The sequence below is a fragment of the Heloderma suspectum genome, chromosome 1, assembly GCF_057233095.1.
Source record: "Heloderma suspectum isolate Gila_16-S chromosome 1, 16-S_ref, whole genome shotgun sequence".
Lineage (NCBI taxonomy): Eukaryota > Metazoa > Chordata > Lepidosauria > Squamata > Helodermatidae > Heloderma > Heloderma suspectum.
The window spans coordinates 355,350,540-355,369,561 of record NC_139458.1 but is presented as its reverse complement, the minus strand read 5'-3'; the positions used below and the strand labels follow the sequence as shown (position 1 = coordinate 355,369,561).

Sequence of the window (19,022 nt, the reverse complement as noted above, 5' to 3'; positions counted from 1 at the left end):
GATTGGATCCAATGGTGGCTCTCCACCAGCAGAATGGAAACCATTGGTGGAATGGATTTCCTCTCCTGCTGCCCCTCCCCAGTGCCCCCAAATCTGCTCCAGAGAGTTAGTGACCCTCTGGAGTAGATTCGGGGGGTGCACAGGGAGCTGCAAGTGGGAGGAGAACAAAGGGAAGTCCCATTGGGCAAGCAGAAGTCTGTTTGTGAAACATTGGATTTAATCCACAGTTTCCTCCACAGGGAAGGGAACCTTGATCGACTACGGTTCCCGCCTCCATCTTGGAAACCCTTCAGATCGAGCTGATCATATGCTGGCTGGGGAGACTGGCTAGCGCATGTATTGTTGAGGGCTAGCCTTCAGGCATTTAAACTGAACACCTGAAGAGGACTAAAGAATCTGCGACAGTCATTTCCTCATCCCAGGAAATCCAAGGAACTGTAGTTTTGGGAATTGGGCTTGGAACCTGTAACAGATTTCATGACTGCATAGGTAGGTTTTCAGGCAAAGCTGTGGGACTTTTAGAGACTACTTGTCCTTGTTGGACTCTGAGGCCAGAGCCATAGAGCTTCCCTGGCCACTTAAGACTCATCCAGAGACTTCATAGCACCTTGAAATGATTAAACATGGGCAAAAAAAAACACCAGGCCAAACCCCCGGAAATATTAGCCACTGTATGAGAAAGCAAAATTGTAGGAGTTGATTTGGCTCACCCTTAGTTGTGACAGTGTGCAAACGTTTGCATGGTCATTACACTAAATGAAATTCTAGGTAGAATCCATGTTGTTGGGTTCATATAAGTTGAAATGGAGAAGCAATAATGCCTTTCACGGATGATTTCCACCCTTCTTATGTAACCACTCTGGTATTTTGGCAACTGTTTAAATAAATGTATTCACTGCTTTTTTCTCACTTCTTCTTGTGCTGTTGAATGTGTGTGTGTGTGTGTGTGTGTGTGTGTGTGTGTGTGGCTATTTCCCACATTTAATAAAGTTATAGTTTTCACGGAGAATATGAAAGAGAGGCTGTGTGAGAGATATGGTAATTTATGGGAGAAATTTGGTAAGTAAACCTTATAGCATTTCACACATAAAAACAGTTGAAGTCTGCAAAATGGATATGAGAAGTGCCAGAAGTGCAAATTTCCCCTGTTAAAGCTTTGGTGTTGATGGTTTGTCTGTGAATGCAAATGATTTTATTTAACCTTTGAGTTACAAAAGATTGGATTGTTTTAAAAGTATTTCAGTAAAATGCATCCTTCTTTTCTTTTTTCTTTTAACTTTTCACTATGGCTACTTTTATAGCACTTCCTTCAAAATGTATATCTGAGCGTTAACTATTCCGCAGATTCCAGGAGAGCGATCATTTTGTAGAACTGGGCCGCACTGATAACAAAATGGAAGAAAACCTGTAGATGAAGTAATATATGCATTCATGCAGGGCTGTCCAAAGACACTTTTCTGCCTGAGACAGAACAGGAAAAGGAAACCCCCATCCCCAGGTCAAGGGGATTAGTAACCAAAGGTGGTTGCATTATTTTGGCACCTGAGACCCACACACACACACGCACAAGTATCTTTCTCTGGGAATAAATGTACAATAACAATAAGTACTAACAATTTGCTGCTGTTTCATGTCACCCAAGATGAACTGCCTAAGGCAGCCACCTCACACTGCCTAATGGTAGGGCCAGCCCTGCATTCATGTGTTTGTGTGTGTACTGACCATGACCCTGCAGGTACATTAAATAAGGCTACAGCATTGCTAACGTTCATTTGCTTTACAGCAGCTGGATGCCTAACTCAAGACACACAAAGGCCCATTTGTGTCTTTTCATGGCAAGGTGACACAGGGATACCACATACATCTGATACCTGTGACCTACTGAGATATCTGATACCTGTGACTGATACAACCCAAAGGCTAAAAAGTATCCAATAAGCAGGATGCCAAAGGCATCCCCAGGCACCCATGAATCCTAGAGTGTTGCCACCTCTCAAATAGGATGCTTGCTTTCCCTAGACCACATGGGTGTTTGTTTGTTTTTAATCCAAATATATTTATATAAAAAGTAAGCTTCTGCTGGTAGTAATGGACCCCACATCCTCAAAGATCCTTTAACGCTTATTCCTAAGACCCTTTCGTCAATAAGCCTTGATTTTAGGGAAAGGCAACATCCTACAGAAAGCCCTCCTCTGCTAATCTCTCTCTTTCTCACCATCTTGTGGAGGAAAGGGCAGGACATAAAGATGAAGAGTGCCGTCTTTCAAAGCATTCCTAGTAGGTTCTGAAATATGATATGGCAGGAGTGTGGGCTAATACAGTCCATCTACTGGAGTTTCAATAACATTTTACGATGCTACTTAAGCTGGGTATCCATCTTTGATGCTACATCTCTGTGTCTACTCACAATATATCACACACACACACACACGGAGCCAATGAAAATAAGTTTTAAGCTGTATTTCTGTGTGTTTCTTTACTGCAGCTGGCTGTCCAGATTCCTTGATTAAAGAGCTGCATCATTTCAGAATTTTGGGCGAGGAGCAGGTGAGTTAACATCTGAAAGGCAGCGTCATGGTGTCATGAAAGATAGACGCTAATGAGACAGCTTCTTCTCTCTCCAGGGAGGCACTGAGTGTCTCATGACCCTCCCAGTGCCCTGAAATTGAGGAGGGGGGACACACACACGCAGTATATATGTGTGTTTGTAAGAGACTTTAAAGAAAATTCTATTCATCAGCCTTGACAGATTATTAATTGGTACATCTGCTATCTGCCACAGCTTTTCAACTCAGGATGCCTGCAGTAAACAGGCAGTATAAAATGGCAGACAGGCAAACAGGAGGAGGAAGTCCGCCTAAAGATACTTAATGCTTGGTATGATGTGCCTATTTTTGCCCTCTTTTTAAACATCTGGTCACAGTCCTCGACCCCTTCCTGTCAGCTCTTTTCTGGAGTCCAGAGTTTTCAGGTCATGTCTCAATAAAGGGTGGTTTATTGATATGTATATTCTTTTAACACACACACACCTTTCCCTTCTTTAAAGACAGAACTAGTGTGGATTATTCTGTGCCCTTTGAAAGCACTGGAATGGCTGTCTAGAATCAATCCACATTTGGAAGGAATGGAAGTGTGGTGGCAGTCTTTGCAGGAATATATTTATTTATGTCAATTGATTAAATACAACACATTTATCTAGGTGTTGTAACATATAATTTTAAGCATAATATGACATAATAAAATTCCATAATATCACAATAAAAACAATAATGTGATATGAAACCACTAGACATGCTAAGACAACATAAAGTGTGGTACAGATGCAAAACCTAAAACTACCATGAGGTATAGGAGCTAAAACCACGTTGTTGTTGTTGTTGTTGTTGTTCAGTCGCTCAGTCGTGTCCAACTCTTCGTGACCCCATGGACCACAGCACGCCAGGCCTTCCTGTCCTGCGCTCTCTCCTGGAGCGTGCTCAAGTCCATATTCATTGCGAAACCACATTGCAGGGACTAAAATAGTGGATCTTAAACACTAAAAATACTAAAATACTTTAAAAGCCTAGGAGAAGAGAAATGTCTTAGCCTGACACCAAGAAAATAGCAACATGGCACCAGATGACCTTCTATTAGGAGAGAATTCTGGGGGGGGGGGGAGCACCAGCAAAAAGGCCATCTCTCTTATTGCTACCCTCTGAATATCAGAATGAAGGGGCATTTGAAGAAGGGCTTCTGTGGTTGAACTTAAGGCATGGGTAGGTGTGAAAGTTTGAGGCCTATAGAGGCAAAGGATGGGGGAAAGGTCAGGCTTAGAGGCCTGGAGGTTTTTTGGGGAGGGGTATCCCTCAGAGAAGTAGTTTCATTTCCCCAGTTAAGTTTAATTTTCATTTCTCCGGTTAAGTTTCATTTCTTCAGGCTTGAAACTAGGGATGCACGAAAGTCACTTACCTGGTCTCGCAGCTTGCTTGGCGGTGGGGGGGAGGTGCTTTGCTGCTCCCCCCGAAGTTCAGGCCGGGGGGGAGGTTTCCCTCCTCGCCCGGCCGAAATTCAGGCCGGGGAGAAGCACCCCGTCTCCCCGGCCGCGAACTTCAAAAGAAAAAAAAAACAAAACGCCCCTGTGATAGGCTACGTAACGATTAACGTAGCCTACCACGGCTAGATCTGCAAAGTCAGCCGTGATAGGCTACGTTAATCGTCACGTAGCCTATCACGGGTGACTTTGGAAAAAAAAAAAAAGTGCGTACGCAAATGGCGGCCCCCATAGGGAGCCGCCATTCGCGTTCCTTATTTGGTCCCTGTAGTCTACGTAAAGTAGTCATACTCCCTATGGGGGCCGCCATTAGCCGTACACGCTTTTTTTTTTTTTTCAAAGTCACCCGTGATACGCTACGTGACGATTAACATAGCCTATCACGGCTGACTTTGCAGATCTAGCCGTGATAGGCTACGTTAATCGTTACGTAGCCTATCACAGGGGCGTTTTTGTTTTTTTTTTACTTTTCTTGTAATGGCGGCGGCGGCAGCCGGTCGAAAGACCGGCTGCCGCCCCCGCCCCTGACGAAGACCTGCCGAACCGCCGCCGGGACCCGCCGCCGGGAGGGACATTCGTGAAAGGTAAGTCCCATCCCGGCAGGGGGTGGGGGGGCGCAGAGAATTTCTCCCCGAACAACCTTCGGAGGATCAAATGCGTTGGCACTCGGCCCCCCAAAGTTTCGGGGAGAAATTCTCCCCCATCCCTACTTGAAACTACTTTCGGTTTTGAGGGAGGAGGGTATATAAAGAGAGCGAGAGAGCCAGTAGGGAAAGTTGGGGAGACTAGAGCCCAAAGAGGGAGCAGGAAGAAGCAGCCTGAAGAAGTCTAAGTGCAGTTGCGTTTTTTCAACTTTTATTTTCTCATAATGCCTTTTGTATCACTTAGCTCTATTGTGTAAATACCTAGAGTTGTGACTGCATACTATAAATTTACCAGTAAACTGTTGTGGTTAAACTCCAAGTGTCTGGTGTGTGAATCACCCCACATCTACAGCCAAAACCCCATGTTACTGGAAAGGGGAAGGTAAAAGAAGGAAGGTGGGACTTGTAAGTAGGGATGTACGAAAGTTCCGCCATGGATCTCGGGGAGGCCGAATGCCAGTGCATTCGGCCCCCCGAAATCGGTGGCGGAACGGCCCGCCACCCCCCCAGGAAGGGACTTACCTTGGGCGGATCTTCCTGGCGGCGGCGGCTCCAGTGGCGGCGGCTGCAACGGCCAGTCTTCCGACCGGCTACCACCGCCGCCATTTCCCGGTTCAAAACAAAACAAAACAAACGTGATAGGCTACGTAAAGATTTACGTAGCCTATCACGGCTAGATTTTAAAAAAAACACCGTGATAGGCTACATAAATGTTTACGTAGCCTATCACAGCTGACTGCAGGGACGCAAACGGCGGCAGCTATGGCCGCCGCCATTTGCGTCCCTGCTAGCCAGTGGCCGGATGTCCGGCTGCTGGCAGAGCCGGCCAGCGGCTCCGCAGAATCGCTGTGGAGCACAGCCGGCCTGCCAGGATTCCGGGGGGGGAGGAACAGAGCGCCTCACCCCCAGCGAGGATTCCAGGGGGAGGGACGGAACGCCTCCCCCCCACCATCAGAATAATCCCCGAAAGGTAAGTGATTTTCGTACATCCCTACTTGTAAGGAGGCAAGAGATTCTTAAGGTGTTGCTCAGGGAGTCCAGGTCATAAGGGGAGCCCTGACAGTAGATACATATGGGAGGAGGCATTCTGTCAGTTATTGAGATCCCAAGCTGTGTAGAGCTTTATAGGACAAAACCAGCATTTTGAATTGGGCCCAGAAATGAATTGGGAGCCAGTTCAGTTGTGACAGGACTGGCGGAATGCCTGGTCTTAGTTAAAACTCTTGCAGCCATATTTTCCACTAGCTGAAGTTTCTGGACCATCTTCAAAGGTAGCCCCATGTACAACACATTACGGTAATCCAAATGGGAGGTTATCAGGGCATGGATCACTGCAGCTAGGCTGTCCACCTCCAATGGCGTCATAGCTAGGATACCAACCAAAGCTGGTAAAGGGTGCTCCATGCCACAGAGGCCACTTGAGCCTCTAATGACGGCAGTGGATCCAGGAGCACCCTGAGGCTAGGTCCCTGGTCTTTCAGGGGGAGTGTAACCCCATCCAGTAGAGGTTGAATCCCTCTCATCTGATCGGAGGAGCCACCCATTAGCAGTGCTTATCTGGACTGAGCTTCAGTGTGTTAGCCCTCATCCAGTCCATTAACGTGGCCAAGCACTGGTCCAGCACCCTCTCAAAGATAAGGCTTGAGGCCTGTATATAGGAAGGTGGTGGTTGTTGTTGTTGTTATTAACATTTCTATACCACCCAATAGCCGAAGCTCTCTGGGCAGTTTACAAAGATTAAAAACATTAAAAATACAATATACAGAGATTAAAACCCATTTACATTAAAAAAAAAAACATGAACAGACAATATACATGATGGAAACGTATATCTAAAACAACTTCAAACAATCTCAAAAGCAAACAACCATAACCATAAGACATTCCAGGATTGATTAAAACTTGCCATATGCTGCCGAATGCCTGAGAAAGGTCTTAACCTGGCACCAAAAGATAACAATGTTGGCTTCAGGCAGGCCTCATTGGGGAGATCATTCCATAATTTGGGGGCCACCACCAAAAAGGCCTTCTCTCTTATCGCCATCTTCCGAGCTTCCCTCGGTGTAGGTAGCTGGAGGAGGGCCTTAGATGTTGAGTGTAGTACACAGGTAAGTTTGTGTTGGGAGAGGCGCTCTGTCAGGTATTGTGGTCCCAAGCCATGTAAGACTTTATAGGTTAAAACCAGCACCTTGAATTGGGCTTGGAAACATAGTCGGTCTTATATATTTGGGCCTCTGGTCCCCGTTATCAATCCAGCCGCCACATTTTGTTTGAGCTGCAGCTTCTGAACCGTCTTCAAAGGCAGCCCCACGTAGAGTACATTGCAGTAATCTAACTTGGAGATTACCAGAGCATAGACAACTGAAGCCAGATTATCTGTCAGGGTGGAAACTGAGCCCATAGAGCCCCCGAGCAGTTCTGATTCTGAGGAAGAACAGCAATCTGTGAGAGAGGCGCTCGCTCATCTCTCACAAGCACAGCAGCTGGCAGAGATTCCTCCTGCCAGCATTCCTGAGAGAGATAGTGACCCTGGCAGTGAGAGAGCAGAGGAGGGGGGCTTGCTGGACGCTCGGCGCAGATGAGGGGAGTGGTGCCAGATGGAGGGCGCCAAAAGGAGGCGCTCCGCTCATTTGGCGCTCAAACAACGGTCGCGTCCCGAGGACCCAAGGGTAAAAGGGAGGATCTCTCCATAGCCCAGAAGTTCAGAGTCTTCCCGCATTTCTCCTTCAAATGAGGACCAACTGCCTTACCTGGAGCTTAGGCTACTCTGCTGTCTACCCCCATGCAGTTCCTTGCTTAGTCGCTAGTGATTAGTATCTGTAAGAGTCATTAAGGAATAAAGGAATAAAGCCTTGGAAAGAATCCTCGTCATCTCTATCTTGAGTTGGCTATTGGAGGGGACTGTAAGAGGCAGCTAGAGCACTCCTGACATTATCCTTGTCCAGATAGGGGTGTAGCTGGGCCACCAACTGAAGCTGGTAGAAGGCACTCCGTGCCACTGAGGCCACCTGAGCCTCAAGTGACAAATATGGCCCAAGGAGAACCCCCAAGCTATGAACCTGCTACGCAGGGGGAATGCAACCCCATCCAGAACAGGTTGAGCACCCTCCATCTGGTCAGAAGAACCACCCACCAACAGCATCTCAGTCTTGTCTGGATTGAGTTTCAGTTTATTAGCCCTCATCCAGTCCATTGTCACAGCCAGGCACTGATTTAGCACATCCACACCCTCACCTGAAGAAGATGAAAAGGAGAAACAGAGCTGCATGTCATCAGCATACTGACAACAACGTGCCCCCAAACTCCAGATGACTGCACTCAACAGTTTCATGTAGATGTTAAATAGCATGGGGGACAGAACTGACCCCTGTGGAACCCCATACTGGAGAAGCCATGGGGCTGAGCAATATTCCCCAAGCACCACTTTCTGGAGCTGACCATCCAAGTAGGAGCGAAACCACTGCAATGCAGTGCCTCCCACTCCCAGCTCAGACAATTGTCCCAGAAGGATACCATGGTCAAGCAAAAGCCGCCAAGAGATCAAGAAGAATCAACAGGGTCACACTCCTCCTGTCTCTCTCCTGACATAGGTCATCATACAGGGTGACCAAGGCTGTTTCCATTCCAAAACCTGGCCTGAATCCCGACAGAAATGGATCTAGATAATCAGTCTCATCCAAGAGTGTCTGGAGCTGGTTGGCAATCACCCGCTCAAGAACCTTGCCCAGGAAAGGAACATTTGCCACTGGCCAGAAGTACTAAGATTTTTCGGGTCCAGGGAGGGTTTCTTTAGGAGTGGTCTCACTACTGCCTCTTTGAGGTGGCCCAGAACCACTCCCTCTCACAAGGAGGCATTACGCCGCATTAATCACCTCCCTGACCCAGCCAGCTGTTCCTTCCCTGCCAGTTTTTACCAGGCAAGAGGGGCAAGGATCCTGTACAGAAGTGGTTGAATGAACCTGTCCAAGCACCTTGTCAATGTCCTCGACCTGTACCAGCTGAAACTCATCCAGGAACGGATACTCTGGATACCTCACCAGATTCACCTGCTTGAACACTGGAGTCTAAATCCTGGTGGATGCAAGACATCTTATCCTGGAAGTGCCTAGCAAATGTATTACAGCGGGCCTCAGAGGAATCTACAGTGTCCTTAGGGCTGGCATGTAATAGACCCTGGACGACTATGATAAGCTCCGCTTTAAATTGATGATTTGAATGGTTGATTATTTTAAATTGTTGACTGAGATTAGCCCCTATGATCATGAATTACAGGGTGGAATGAGTGGGCACAGAGCTCAGTCACACACAGGTCATGTGCTTTGCATGCAGATAGTGATTGGTCGGGGATTTTGCTGGGTGGAGGGCAGCTCTGGAATGCTCTCTTAAGGGAAGCTTACCTGGTGCCATGAAGCTGATTGGTGAGAGATTCAGGACAGATAAAAGGAAGTACAGTCAGGGCCAGGAATATCGGAACAAGGATAACTGTTTTGGCAGTTGGCCTCTGTACACCACCACATTGAAGTTAAAAGGAAACACACCCAGATGGGAGCGAAGTCAGGACTTTCAGCTGTAATTCAAGGGGTTTGACAGAAGTGGGGCACTAACCATTCAGGGAGTACAGCCAGTGGCATACACACACACCCATCATTGGTGGCCCATAAGTAATGGAACAAACCAACATCATCTCAAACTTAAGGATCGCCTTCAATACCTGGATGAAAATCCTTTGCAGTCAATGACTGCCTGAAGTCTGGAACCCATGGACATGACCAAATGCTGAGTTTCCTCCCTCGAGATGCTTTGCCAGACCTTTACTGCAGCTGCCTTCACCTGCTGCTTGTTTGTGGGTCTTTCTGCCTTCAGTCTTGGCTTCAGTAAGTGAAAAGCATGCTCTGTTGGGTTGAGGTCAGGTGACTGACTTGGCCATTGAAGAACATCCCACTTCTTTGTCTTGAGAAACTCTTGGGTAGCTTTTGCTGTATGTTTTGGGTCATTATCCATCTGCAATATGAAGCGGCGTCCTATCATTTGGCAGCATTTGGCTGAATCTGAGCAGAAAGTATAGCCCTATACACTTCAGAATTCATCCTCCTGCTTTTCTCAGCAGTCAGGTCATCAATAAACACCAGTGACCCGGTTCCATTGGCAGCCAGACATGCCCATGCCATAACACTGTCTCCACCATGTTTGACAGATGATGTGGTATGCTTTGGATCATGAGTTGTTCCTTCTCCATACTTTTCTCTTCCCATCATTCTGGTACAAGTTAATCTTGGTTTCATCAGTCCAAAGAATCTTATTCCAGAACTGGGCAGGCTTTTTGAGGTGTTTGCTGGCAAAGGCTAATCCGGCCTGTCTGTTCTTGAGCGTTACCAGTGGTTTGCACCTTGTTGTGAAGCCTCTGTATTTACATTCATAAAGCTGTCTCTTGACTGTAGATGTTGACAATGACATGCCTACCTCCTCAAGAGCGTTCTTGACCTGGCTAGATGTTGTGAAAGGGTTCCTCTTCACCATGAGCAGAATTCTGCTGTCATCCACTTGAGTTGTCTTCCGTGGTCTTCCAGGCCTTTTGCTGTTGCTGAGCTTGCCAGTTAATTTCTTCTTTTTCAGGATGTTCCAAACCATTGTATTGGCCACTCCCACTGTTTTTGCTCTCTGTCTGATGGGTTTATTTTGTTTCCTCAGCCTAATGATGGCCTCTTTCACTCGCATGGACACCTCTTTGGACCTCATGTTGGGAGTTCCAGTGAACAGCTACCAAATGAAATGTAACACTCAGAACCACCTCCATCCTTATCTGCTTGATTGGTCATGGGGTACCCAGGAAACAGGCCACACCTGGCCATGCAGCTGCTTGTCAGCCATTTGTTCCATTACTTATGAGCCACCAAGGATGGGGGGGGTATGCCACTGGCTGTACTTCCTGAATGGTTAGTGGCCCACTTTTGTCACATCCCTTGAATTACAGCTGATAGTCCTGACTTTGCTCCTATCTGGGTGTGTTTCCTTTCAACTTCAATGTGATGGTGTACAGAGGCCAACTGCCAAAACAGTTATCCTTGTTCCAATATTTCTGGCCCTGACTGTACTTCTTCACACAGCGCATAGCTAAACTATGAAATTCACTTCCACAAGATGTAGTAATGGTCACCAATTTGTATGCTTTAAAAAGGGGTTAGACAAATTCCTGGATGAGAAGGCTATCAGTGGCTACTAGTCCTAATGGCTATATTCTACCTCCAGTATCAGAGGCAGTATGCCTATTGCTGGGGAACATGGGTGGAAGAGTGCTGTTTCCTGTGGGCAGCTGGTGTGAACAGAATGCTGGACTAGATGGACCCTTGGTCTGATTCAGCAGGGCTCGTCTTATATTCTTATGGTCTCAGACTCAGTCCCTGGCATTTCCAGTAAAAAGAATCCCTGGTGGCAGGGCTAGGAGAGACTTCTGTCTGAAATTTTAGAGGGCCATCACCAGTCAGGATAGACATTGCTTGGCTAGATGAACCAGCAAACTGCTGACACTGCATAAAGGCATCTTGATCTTTTCTGGTCAGTGAGTCAAATGAGAACGACAGTAGTACAAGAGAGGGCCACCCTGAAGATGTGTTTGGAGTCTGTGCCAGAATGTGAAATCAAGACCCCAGTCCTTATTTTAAAAACAAAAACAAGTGGTGGCGAGCTGAGGAATGAGATCCAAGGCAGGGCATAGAAGAAGAATGTGTTCCCATTGTATAAAGTAAAACATGATAATTTAAAGCCCTTTTCTCTTGTGCCCCATGTAGGGGTGGACGAAAGTCCCTTACCTGTCGTCAAAGGACGTTCGCGGTGGGGGGGAGGCGCTTCGCTGCTCCCCCCGCGAAGTTCAGGCCGGGGGGGGGAGGCTTCCCGCCTTGCCCCAGCCGAAATTCAGGCCGGGGGGGAGGCTTCCTGCCTCGCCCCGGCCGAAATTCAGGCCGGGGAGGAGGCTTCCCGCCTCGCCCAGCCGCGAACGCGAAATTTAAAAAAAAAAAAAAAAACGCCCCCTGATAGGCTACGTGACGATTCACGTAGCCTATCACGGCTAGATCTGCAAAGTCAGCCGTGATAGGCTACGTCAATCGTCACGTAGCCTATCAGGGGGCGTTTTTTTTTTCTTTGATTGCAATGGCGGCGGCGGCAGCCGGTCGAAAGACCGGCTGCCGCTCCCGCCCCGCTCGAACACCCGCTGAACCGCCGGCCGGACCCGCCACCGGGAGGGACATTCGGTGAAGGTAAGTCCCGTCCCGGGGGGGGCGGGGGGCTGGGGGGGTTCAGAGGATTTCTCCCCGAAACTTGTTCGGGGGGCCAAACACGTTGGCGCTCGGCCCCCCGAAGTTTCGAGGAGAAATTCTCCGCCATCCCTATGTGCTTAGGTGGAAGACAAGACAGTGAGAGAAATTTGCAGCCACTAGCATCCCATTGTAACAGGGACCTGACTTCAAAACATCTTGAAATAATTTGGGTCAGTGATACCATGTGTTTAGATGAGAGCCTCAAAGTATTTACCCTACCCTGAAAATGCACCTTTCTTTGTAAGATGCAGTATTACAGATATCTAAATGCTGCTGCTATTTTAACAAAAATCTTTTTCCTTCCTTGATCTGGTTTCTTTGAGTAGACTTAAGACTTCTGAGCTCTTTTTTGTGAACAATAAAGGCAGAACATATTCTCAAAGCTTTGTGCAGAATTAATTTAAAAATTCTTAGCGAGTCATATCAATTAAAATGTTACAGAAAATTTCTCGTAAATCTCTTTAGTAAAACCATCTTTTAAAAGTCTATTGAAAAGATCTTTTTATAGCCACCATATCCTCCACTTCTGTGTGCGGGTGAATGAGAGAGTACTCCACCAAACTGACAGAGCAATCCTAAGGGGTGGGACGTTATGTGGTGGGAGATCTGCCTTTTCCCAAAGTCTCCCAGCTTGGAGAGGCCAGGGCAGGAGGTGACAGGTGCAACTTTCCCTGAATGTGGTAGCTGCTGGTTCTTTAAAAACAAAATCCAGCTTGTGTAGATAAGGAACCTGATCCAGGAATGTGCCAAAGGAGCAAGGGGGCTTTGGATCCAGAGCACCCAAGGCTGACCTTCCAACATGCCCTTTGACACCTCCCCCCCACCCAAATGCCCCATTTTGGCCCCTACTTCCAGCAGCAACACCGCTGGCAGTACTTCTATGCCTGCAGGCATATTGGGGGCCTCCAGGGTGTGCATTGACTTTGATAGGTTCATGACAGAGAGTCAAGGCTGCTAACAAAGATTTATTACTTGAAAAACAAACTACCATGTCTCTATATCGCCAAGCTGGCTAATCTCTAGATTTGATTTCAGTATTTGAAATCAGTCATTGTCACAAGGAAGGGTGCTTAAAGCGGCCTGAAAATTTGCATTAAAATATTAGGGAAGCAGGCTTTGCTCAAGGCAAATAGGAGGTGGGGCTGAATTTCACATATTGGTTTGAAGCAACAAGCCAATATGCCACCACTTCTTTGACTTTGTTGTTCAGTCGTGTCCGACTCTTCGTGACCCCATGGACCATAGCACGCCAGGCCTTCCTGTCCTGCGCTGTCTCCCGGAGCATGCTCAAGTTCATATTCATTGCATCGGTGATGCTATCTAGCCATCTCATCCTCTGCCGTCCCCTTCTCCTTTTGCCTTCAGTCTTTCCCAGCATCAGGGTCTTTTCCAGAGAGTTTTCTCTTTGCATTAGGTGGCCAAAATATTTGAGCTTCAGCTTCAGTATCTGTCCTTCCAATGAGCACTCAGGGTTGATTTCCTTTAGGATGGACTGATTTGACCTCCTTGCAGTCTAGGGGACTCGTAAGAGTCTTCTCCAGCACCACAGTTCGAAAGCATCCATTCTTCAGCGCTCAGCCTTCCTTATAGTCCAGCTCTCACAGCCATACATTACTACTGGGAAAACCATAGCTTTGATTAGACGGACCTTTGTCGGCAAGGTGATGTTTCTGCTTCTTACTATGCTGTCTAGGTTTGCCATAGCTTTCCTCCCAAGGAGAAAGCGTCTTTTAATTTCATGGCTACAGTCACCGTCTGCAGTGATCTTGGAGCCCAAGAAAATAAAATCTATCACAGCTTCCATTTCTTCCCCTTCTGTATGGCAGGAAGTGATGGGGCCAGATGCCATGATCTTAGTTTTTTTCATGTTGAGTTTCAAACCAGCTTTTGCACTCTCCACTTTCACCCTCAACAAGAGGCTCTTTAGATCTCTAGTCTTTCCCATTCTGTTGTTTTCCTCAATTTCTTTGCATTGTTCATTTAAGAAGGCCTTCTTGTCTCTCCTTGCTATTCTCTGGAACTCTGCATTCAGTTGGATATATCTTCCCCTTTCTCCCTTGCTTTTCGCTTCCCTCCTTTCCTCGGCTACTTGTAAAGCCTCATCAGACAGCCACTTGACTTTCTTGCATTTCTTTTTCTTTGGGATGGATTGAGTTGCTGCCTCCTGAACAATCCGTCCGTAGTTCCTCAGGCACTCTGTCTATCAGGTCTAATCCCTTGAATCTATTCCTCACCTCCACTGTATATTCATAAGGGATATGATTGAGGTCATACCTGAATGGTTTAGTGGTTTTCCCTACGTTCTTCAATTTCAGCCGAAATTTTGCAAGAAGCAGCTCATGATCTGAGCCACAGTCAGCTCCAGGTCTTGTTTTTACTGACTGTATAGAGCTTCTCCATCTTTGACTGCAAAGGACATAATCAAGCTGATTTCGATATTGACCGTCTGGTGATGTCCATGTGTAGAGTCGCCTCTTGTGCTGTTGGAAAAGAGTGTTTGCTATGATCAGCGTGTTCTCTTGGCAAAACTCTATTAGCTTTTGTCCTGCTTCATTTTGTACACCAAGGCCATGCCTGCCTGTTATCCTGGTGATTTCTTGACTTCCTACTTTAGCATTCCAATCCCCTGTGATGAAGAGGACATCTTTTTTTGGTGTTAGTTCTAGAAGGTGTTGTAGGTCTTCATAGAACCGATCAACCTCAGCTTCTTCGGCATCAGTGGTTGGGGCATAGACTTGAATTACTTGATGTTGAATGGTTTGCCTTGGATTCGTACTGAGATCATTCTGTCATTTTTGAGATTGTACCCCAGTACTGCTTTTCCCACCCTTTTGTTGACTATGAGTGCTACTCCATTTCTTCTAAGGGATTCTTGCCCACAGTAGTAGATATGATGGTCACCTGAATTAAATTCGCCCATACTTGTCCATTTGAGTTCGCTGATTCCCAAGATGTCGATGTTCAGTATTGCCATCTCATGTTTGACCACCTCCAGCTTACCTTGATTCATTGATCTTACATTCCAGGTTCCTAAACAATATTGTTCTTTACAGCATTGGATTTTCTTTTTACAGCATTGGATTTTCTTGCTTTAGAATCTTTGACTTTAGGCCTCTAGTTTATGTGTTGATAAGTAAAAATGTATGATATTTTAGACTGAAGATTGAGAGTATATTAACACTTCTAGTAGTGTACCCATTCCCTATATTCTGTTTAATTATTATCAGAGTATGCTGTCATGCTTTTTCCATAATTTAAATACAGCAGACAAACATAAGTTGCTACAAATATTACCTCATATAAAGGAACAGTTTTATTCCACTGTTTTCTACTAATGGGATTTCATACTTTATCCCACATGAATGCTTGGCCATGTGCAACATAGGGATGGGACCATAGCTCAGTGTATAGTACATGTTTTGCATGCAGAAAGTCCCAAGTTTAGTTCAGATAGACTGGGAAACACCCCTGCCTGAAACCTTGGAGACAGGGTTTCAGGCCAGTCAGTGTAGACAGTACTAAGCTAGGTGGACCTATGGTCTGACTTGATGCAAGGCAGCTTCCTATGTCTCGTGCAGACACACCATGATGACTAATGTAATTTCCACAAGGATCTGATATGCATGTGGGATTCAAAGCATATATAGACTCCCTTATGACATCATTTGAAAAACCACAGGTCAAAGACACTGGGGCAGAATGAATGTGTCTACATATCATTATGTTGTTTTCTGGAACCACTTTCCTCAAAGCAGGAAAGGAGCTGAGTGGTTTGAGGAGCATAGACCCGTTAGGTAGAATCGCTTTTTAGAATCTCTTCTTTGATGTCCTGTTAAGCCAAGGAAGTGTGACTGAGAGCATGAATCCTGTAACCCATGAAAATAGTTTAGTTCACAACAAAACAGCTTTTTGTTACAGTGATAGGCTCATAAGAACTGGACTACATGATTTTCAGCCTAAAAAGAAGGGGGGGGGAGAAAATGAGAAAATGTGCTTTGATGCCAACGCTCGGAAAAGCTTAGTGACTGGATAGTGAAATGTGTGAATGCATATAGAAGGATCTTCTCTTTTTAGATTCATCTATTTCTTTGGCTTTTGTAGTGCAAAAATAACACTTCATGGTGCTATAATAGTGTAATGATCTGGCATGATTTCTATACTGAGCCAGTAGAAGATGTCAAATTCTCTGACAAAGTATTTCTTTTTCTCCAAATTGAATACAGTAAATCAATTTTGTTGCTTATAACTTAGAACAACAGAATTGTGTTTTTTAAGGCGTTATTTATACATAAAATTAAAGAAGAAAAGAAAATATCAGATCCCCTTATACCACATTGGAGGCTGAGAAGCATTTTCATTTATCAACTGAAGATTGATAATGGAAATTCTGACAGGCCCTCTACTGTAGCGTGGCTGACATTTGTCTCTTCAACAAACTCTCAGAAGTTTTTAAGATATTGTAAGACATTCCACCCCCACCCCTACACACACACACTTTGAAGTCCATTCACTCTGCTCTGACCAAGCATGGGAGTCAATACAGAGCAGTTTATTATCAGCCATTCTGTTCAAGGCCAAAGATCGCCTGCATTTGAACATAACACTACACCATGGTTTACCATTATGAGAATGAGTCTGTCCAAGCCTCAGGCTTGCATGCTCTCCCCTCTTTCCTCTTCTGGCTCAGCCATGAGAAGATTGGAAGCTTCCTCTTCCATTTTAGATTAACCACAGTTTAGTGTGTCATGTGAACCCTAAACTGTGGTTAATCTTAACTAAACAACCCAGCTTCATAAACTATGGTCTGAACTTGGCTTGTTTCAGCTAACCATAGTTGACATTAACCAAAGTTGATTTGGATGATATGGCCACCTGTGGTCAATCTGAAATAAGACTTAATCTTGTGACTCCTTTTAATGACTGCACTGGTGGAAGGGAAGGTGGGACATGTGAGCCTGAGACTCTTGAAGGCTTGTTCTCTAAACAAGACCAGTAATTCAGAATGCATGCATTGGTACTCACGTCCTGCAAAGAAACCTCAAGCATAGTTTAAAATGGATGAATTTTAGAATTAAATACTATGTCAGTTATGTTGGTTTTGTGTATAATGTTGGACACAAAATAGCAATTTATTGATTTAGGGAAACCTTATAAACATAGAGTAGCCTTATGGCAGTTGAGTTTTCTCTTTGTTTTTTGGCTCTCAAGAACTGAAGTACAGGGGGGCAGGTTCAGAAAACTGGTCCTATACATACTGAAGGAGTGCATGAGAAGGGGGGTTAGCCCTGCTCCCTGCTGCCCCCTGTGGAGATGTGCCCTGCTGTCTCTGTGTTGGATATGTGTGAGTAGACACTCTACATGTGTATTGACCTTCCACATGTGAAGGATCTGTATGCACATACATTGGTGCATGCATAGAGCCCCTTCTCACATGCACCTAACACAGAGATGGCAGGGGAAGGGCTATTACGGGGCATGCCTGCTGGGAGCGAGGCTGGGCTGTATGGGCCTGCAACTGCTCACATGTTCTTTTAATGCATGGAAAGAAGTTGTTTGAGCCCCCCTACCTAGCAACAGCCCCATCTCAAAATATATTGGTGTCCTAGATGAGGTACAGGTTTGGCACACAACACCCCCGCATTCACACACAAACCCACTACTGCTAGGGATATACGAAAGTCACTTACCTTTCCACGGATTATGTTGATGGTGGGGGGGGGAGGCGTTCCGTCCCTCCCACCGGAATCCTCGACGGGGGGGAGGCGATCCGTTCCTCCCCCCCAGAATCCTCCATGGCCGGCTGTGCTCCGCGGCAGCTCCGCAGAGCGGCCAGCCAGGCCCAGGCCAGAGCCGTCCGCAGCCGGATTTCCGGCCGCGGAGGGCTCTGGGTAAGAAAAAAAACCCGTGTACGCAAATGGCGGCAGCTATGGCCACCGCCATTTGCGTTCCTTATTTTTGGCCATCTTAATCTACGTAAATATTTACGTAGACTATGACAGCGAAAATAAAGGGGAACGCAAATAGCATAGCGGGCGCTATTTGCGTCCCTTTTTGATTCACCATTTTAGCCTACATAAATATTTACGCCTGCTACGCTATTTGCATTCCCCTTTATTTTCGCTGTCATAGTCTACATAAATATTTACATAGACTAAGAGGGCCAAAAATAAGGAACGCAAATGGTGGCAGCTGTAGCCGCCGCCATTTGCGTACGCATTTTTTTGGTTTTTTACCCAGCCATGATAGGCTACATAAATCTTTATGTAGCCTATCACATCTTGTAAAAAAAGAAAGAAAGAAAAACGACAAGGATGCAAATGGCGGCGGCCGGTCAGAAGACCAGCCGCCATCGCAGCCGCCACCGCCCGGAACATCCGCCCCAGGTAAGTCTCGTCCCAGGAGGGATCCGCGGGGGGGCGAGGGGGTGGCAGGCTGTTCCGCCACGGAGTTCGGGGGGCCAAATGCACTGGCATTCGTCCTCACCGAGATCCGTGGCGGAATTCTCTGACATCCCTAACTACTGCTCGTAAATAGCAGTGGGGGGAAGTGAATAAGAGTGATGTGATGTATATATAATCCTTTGTGTATCTACTAAAAAATAACTCCCTGTCAATTCAAGGGATCTGCAGTCATCAATCTTTTGCCAGAATAATGTCAATACTATGGCAAAAGATTGCCGGTTGCAGCAACCTCTGACCATACAGCCCATTGTTATAGGATGCATCCTACAACAAATCATTTGCATGCTTACTTAGAAGTAACTCTCACTCTATTCATAGGGGTTAACTCCCTAGTAACTGTGTTTAGGATTGCAGCCACAACATTTAAATGTCTTCCCAGCTTATTTCTCCTTTTTAGCAGGAAAACAAGCACACAGTGAACAAGTTACATATGTATGCCCTAGACACCTCACACCACACACAAGCATCTCTTTTTAAAGGAAATACCTTGCCTGCATGGGCTGCTAGGGAAAATGCCTGAGGAGGCAAGGAAGAGCGTTCCTCTCACTTCCCCCTCCCCATGTGCGCAGTTTCT

General features: G+C 46.2%; 1 protein-coding gene across 1 annotated transcript in view; it reads left to right on the top strand.

Annotated features, from left to right (window-relative positions):
- Window positions 1-19,022, top strand: part of PRKN (parkin RBR E3 ubiquitin protein ligase) — a 1,219,260-nt gene that overhangs the window by 1,028,556 nt on the left and 171,682 nt on the right. Inside the window, exon 8 of the mRNA XM_084827978.1 lies at window positions 2,486-2,547. Coding sequence (XP_084684104.1) covers window positions 2,486-2,547 — 62 coding nt within the window. The remainder of the gene's footprint in view (window positions 1-2,485; window positions 2,548-19,022) is intronic.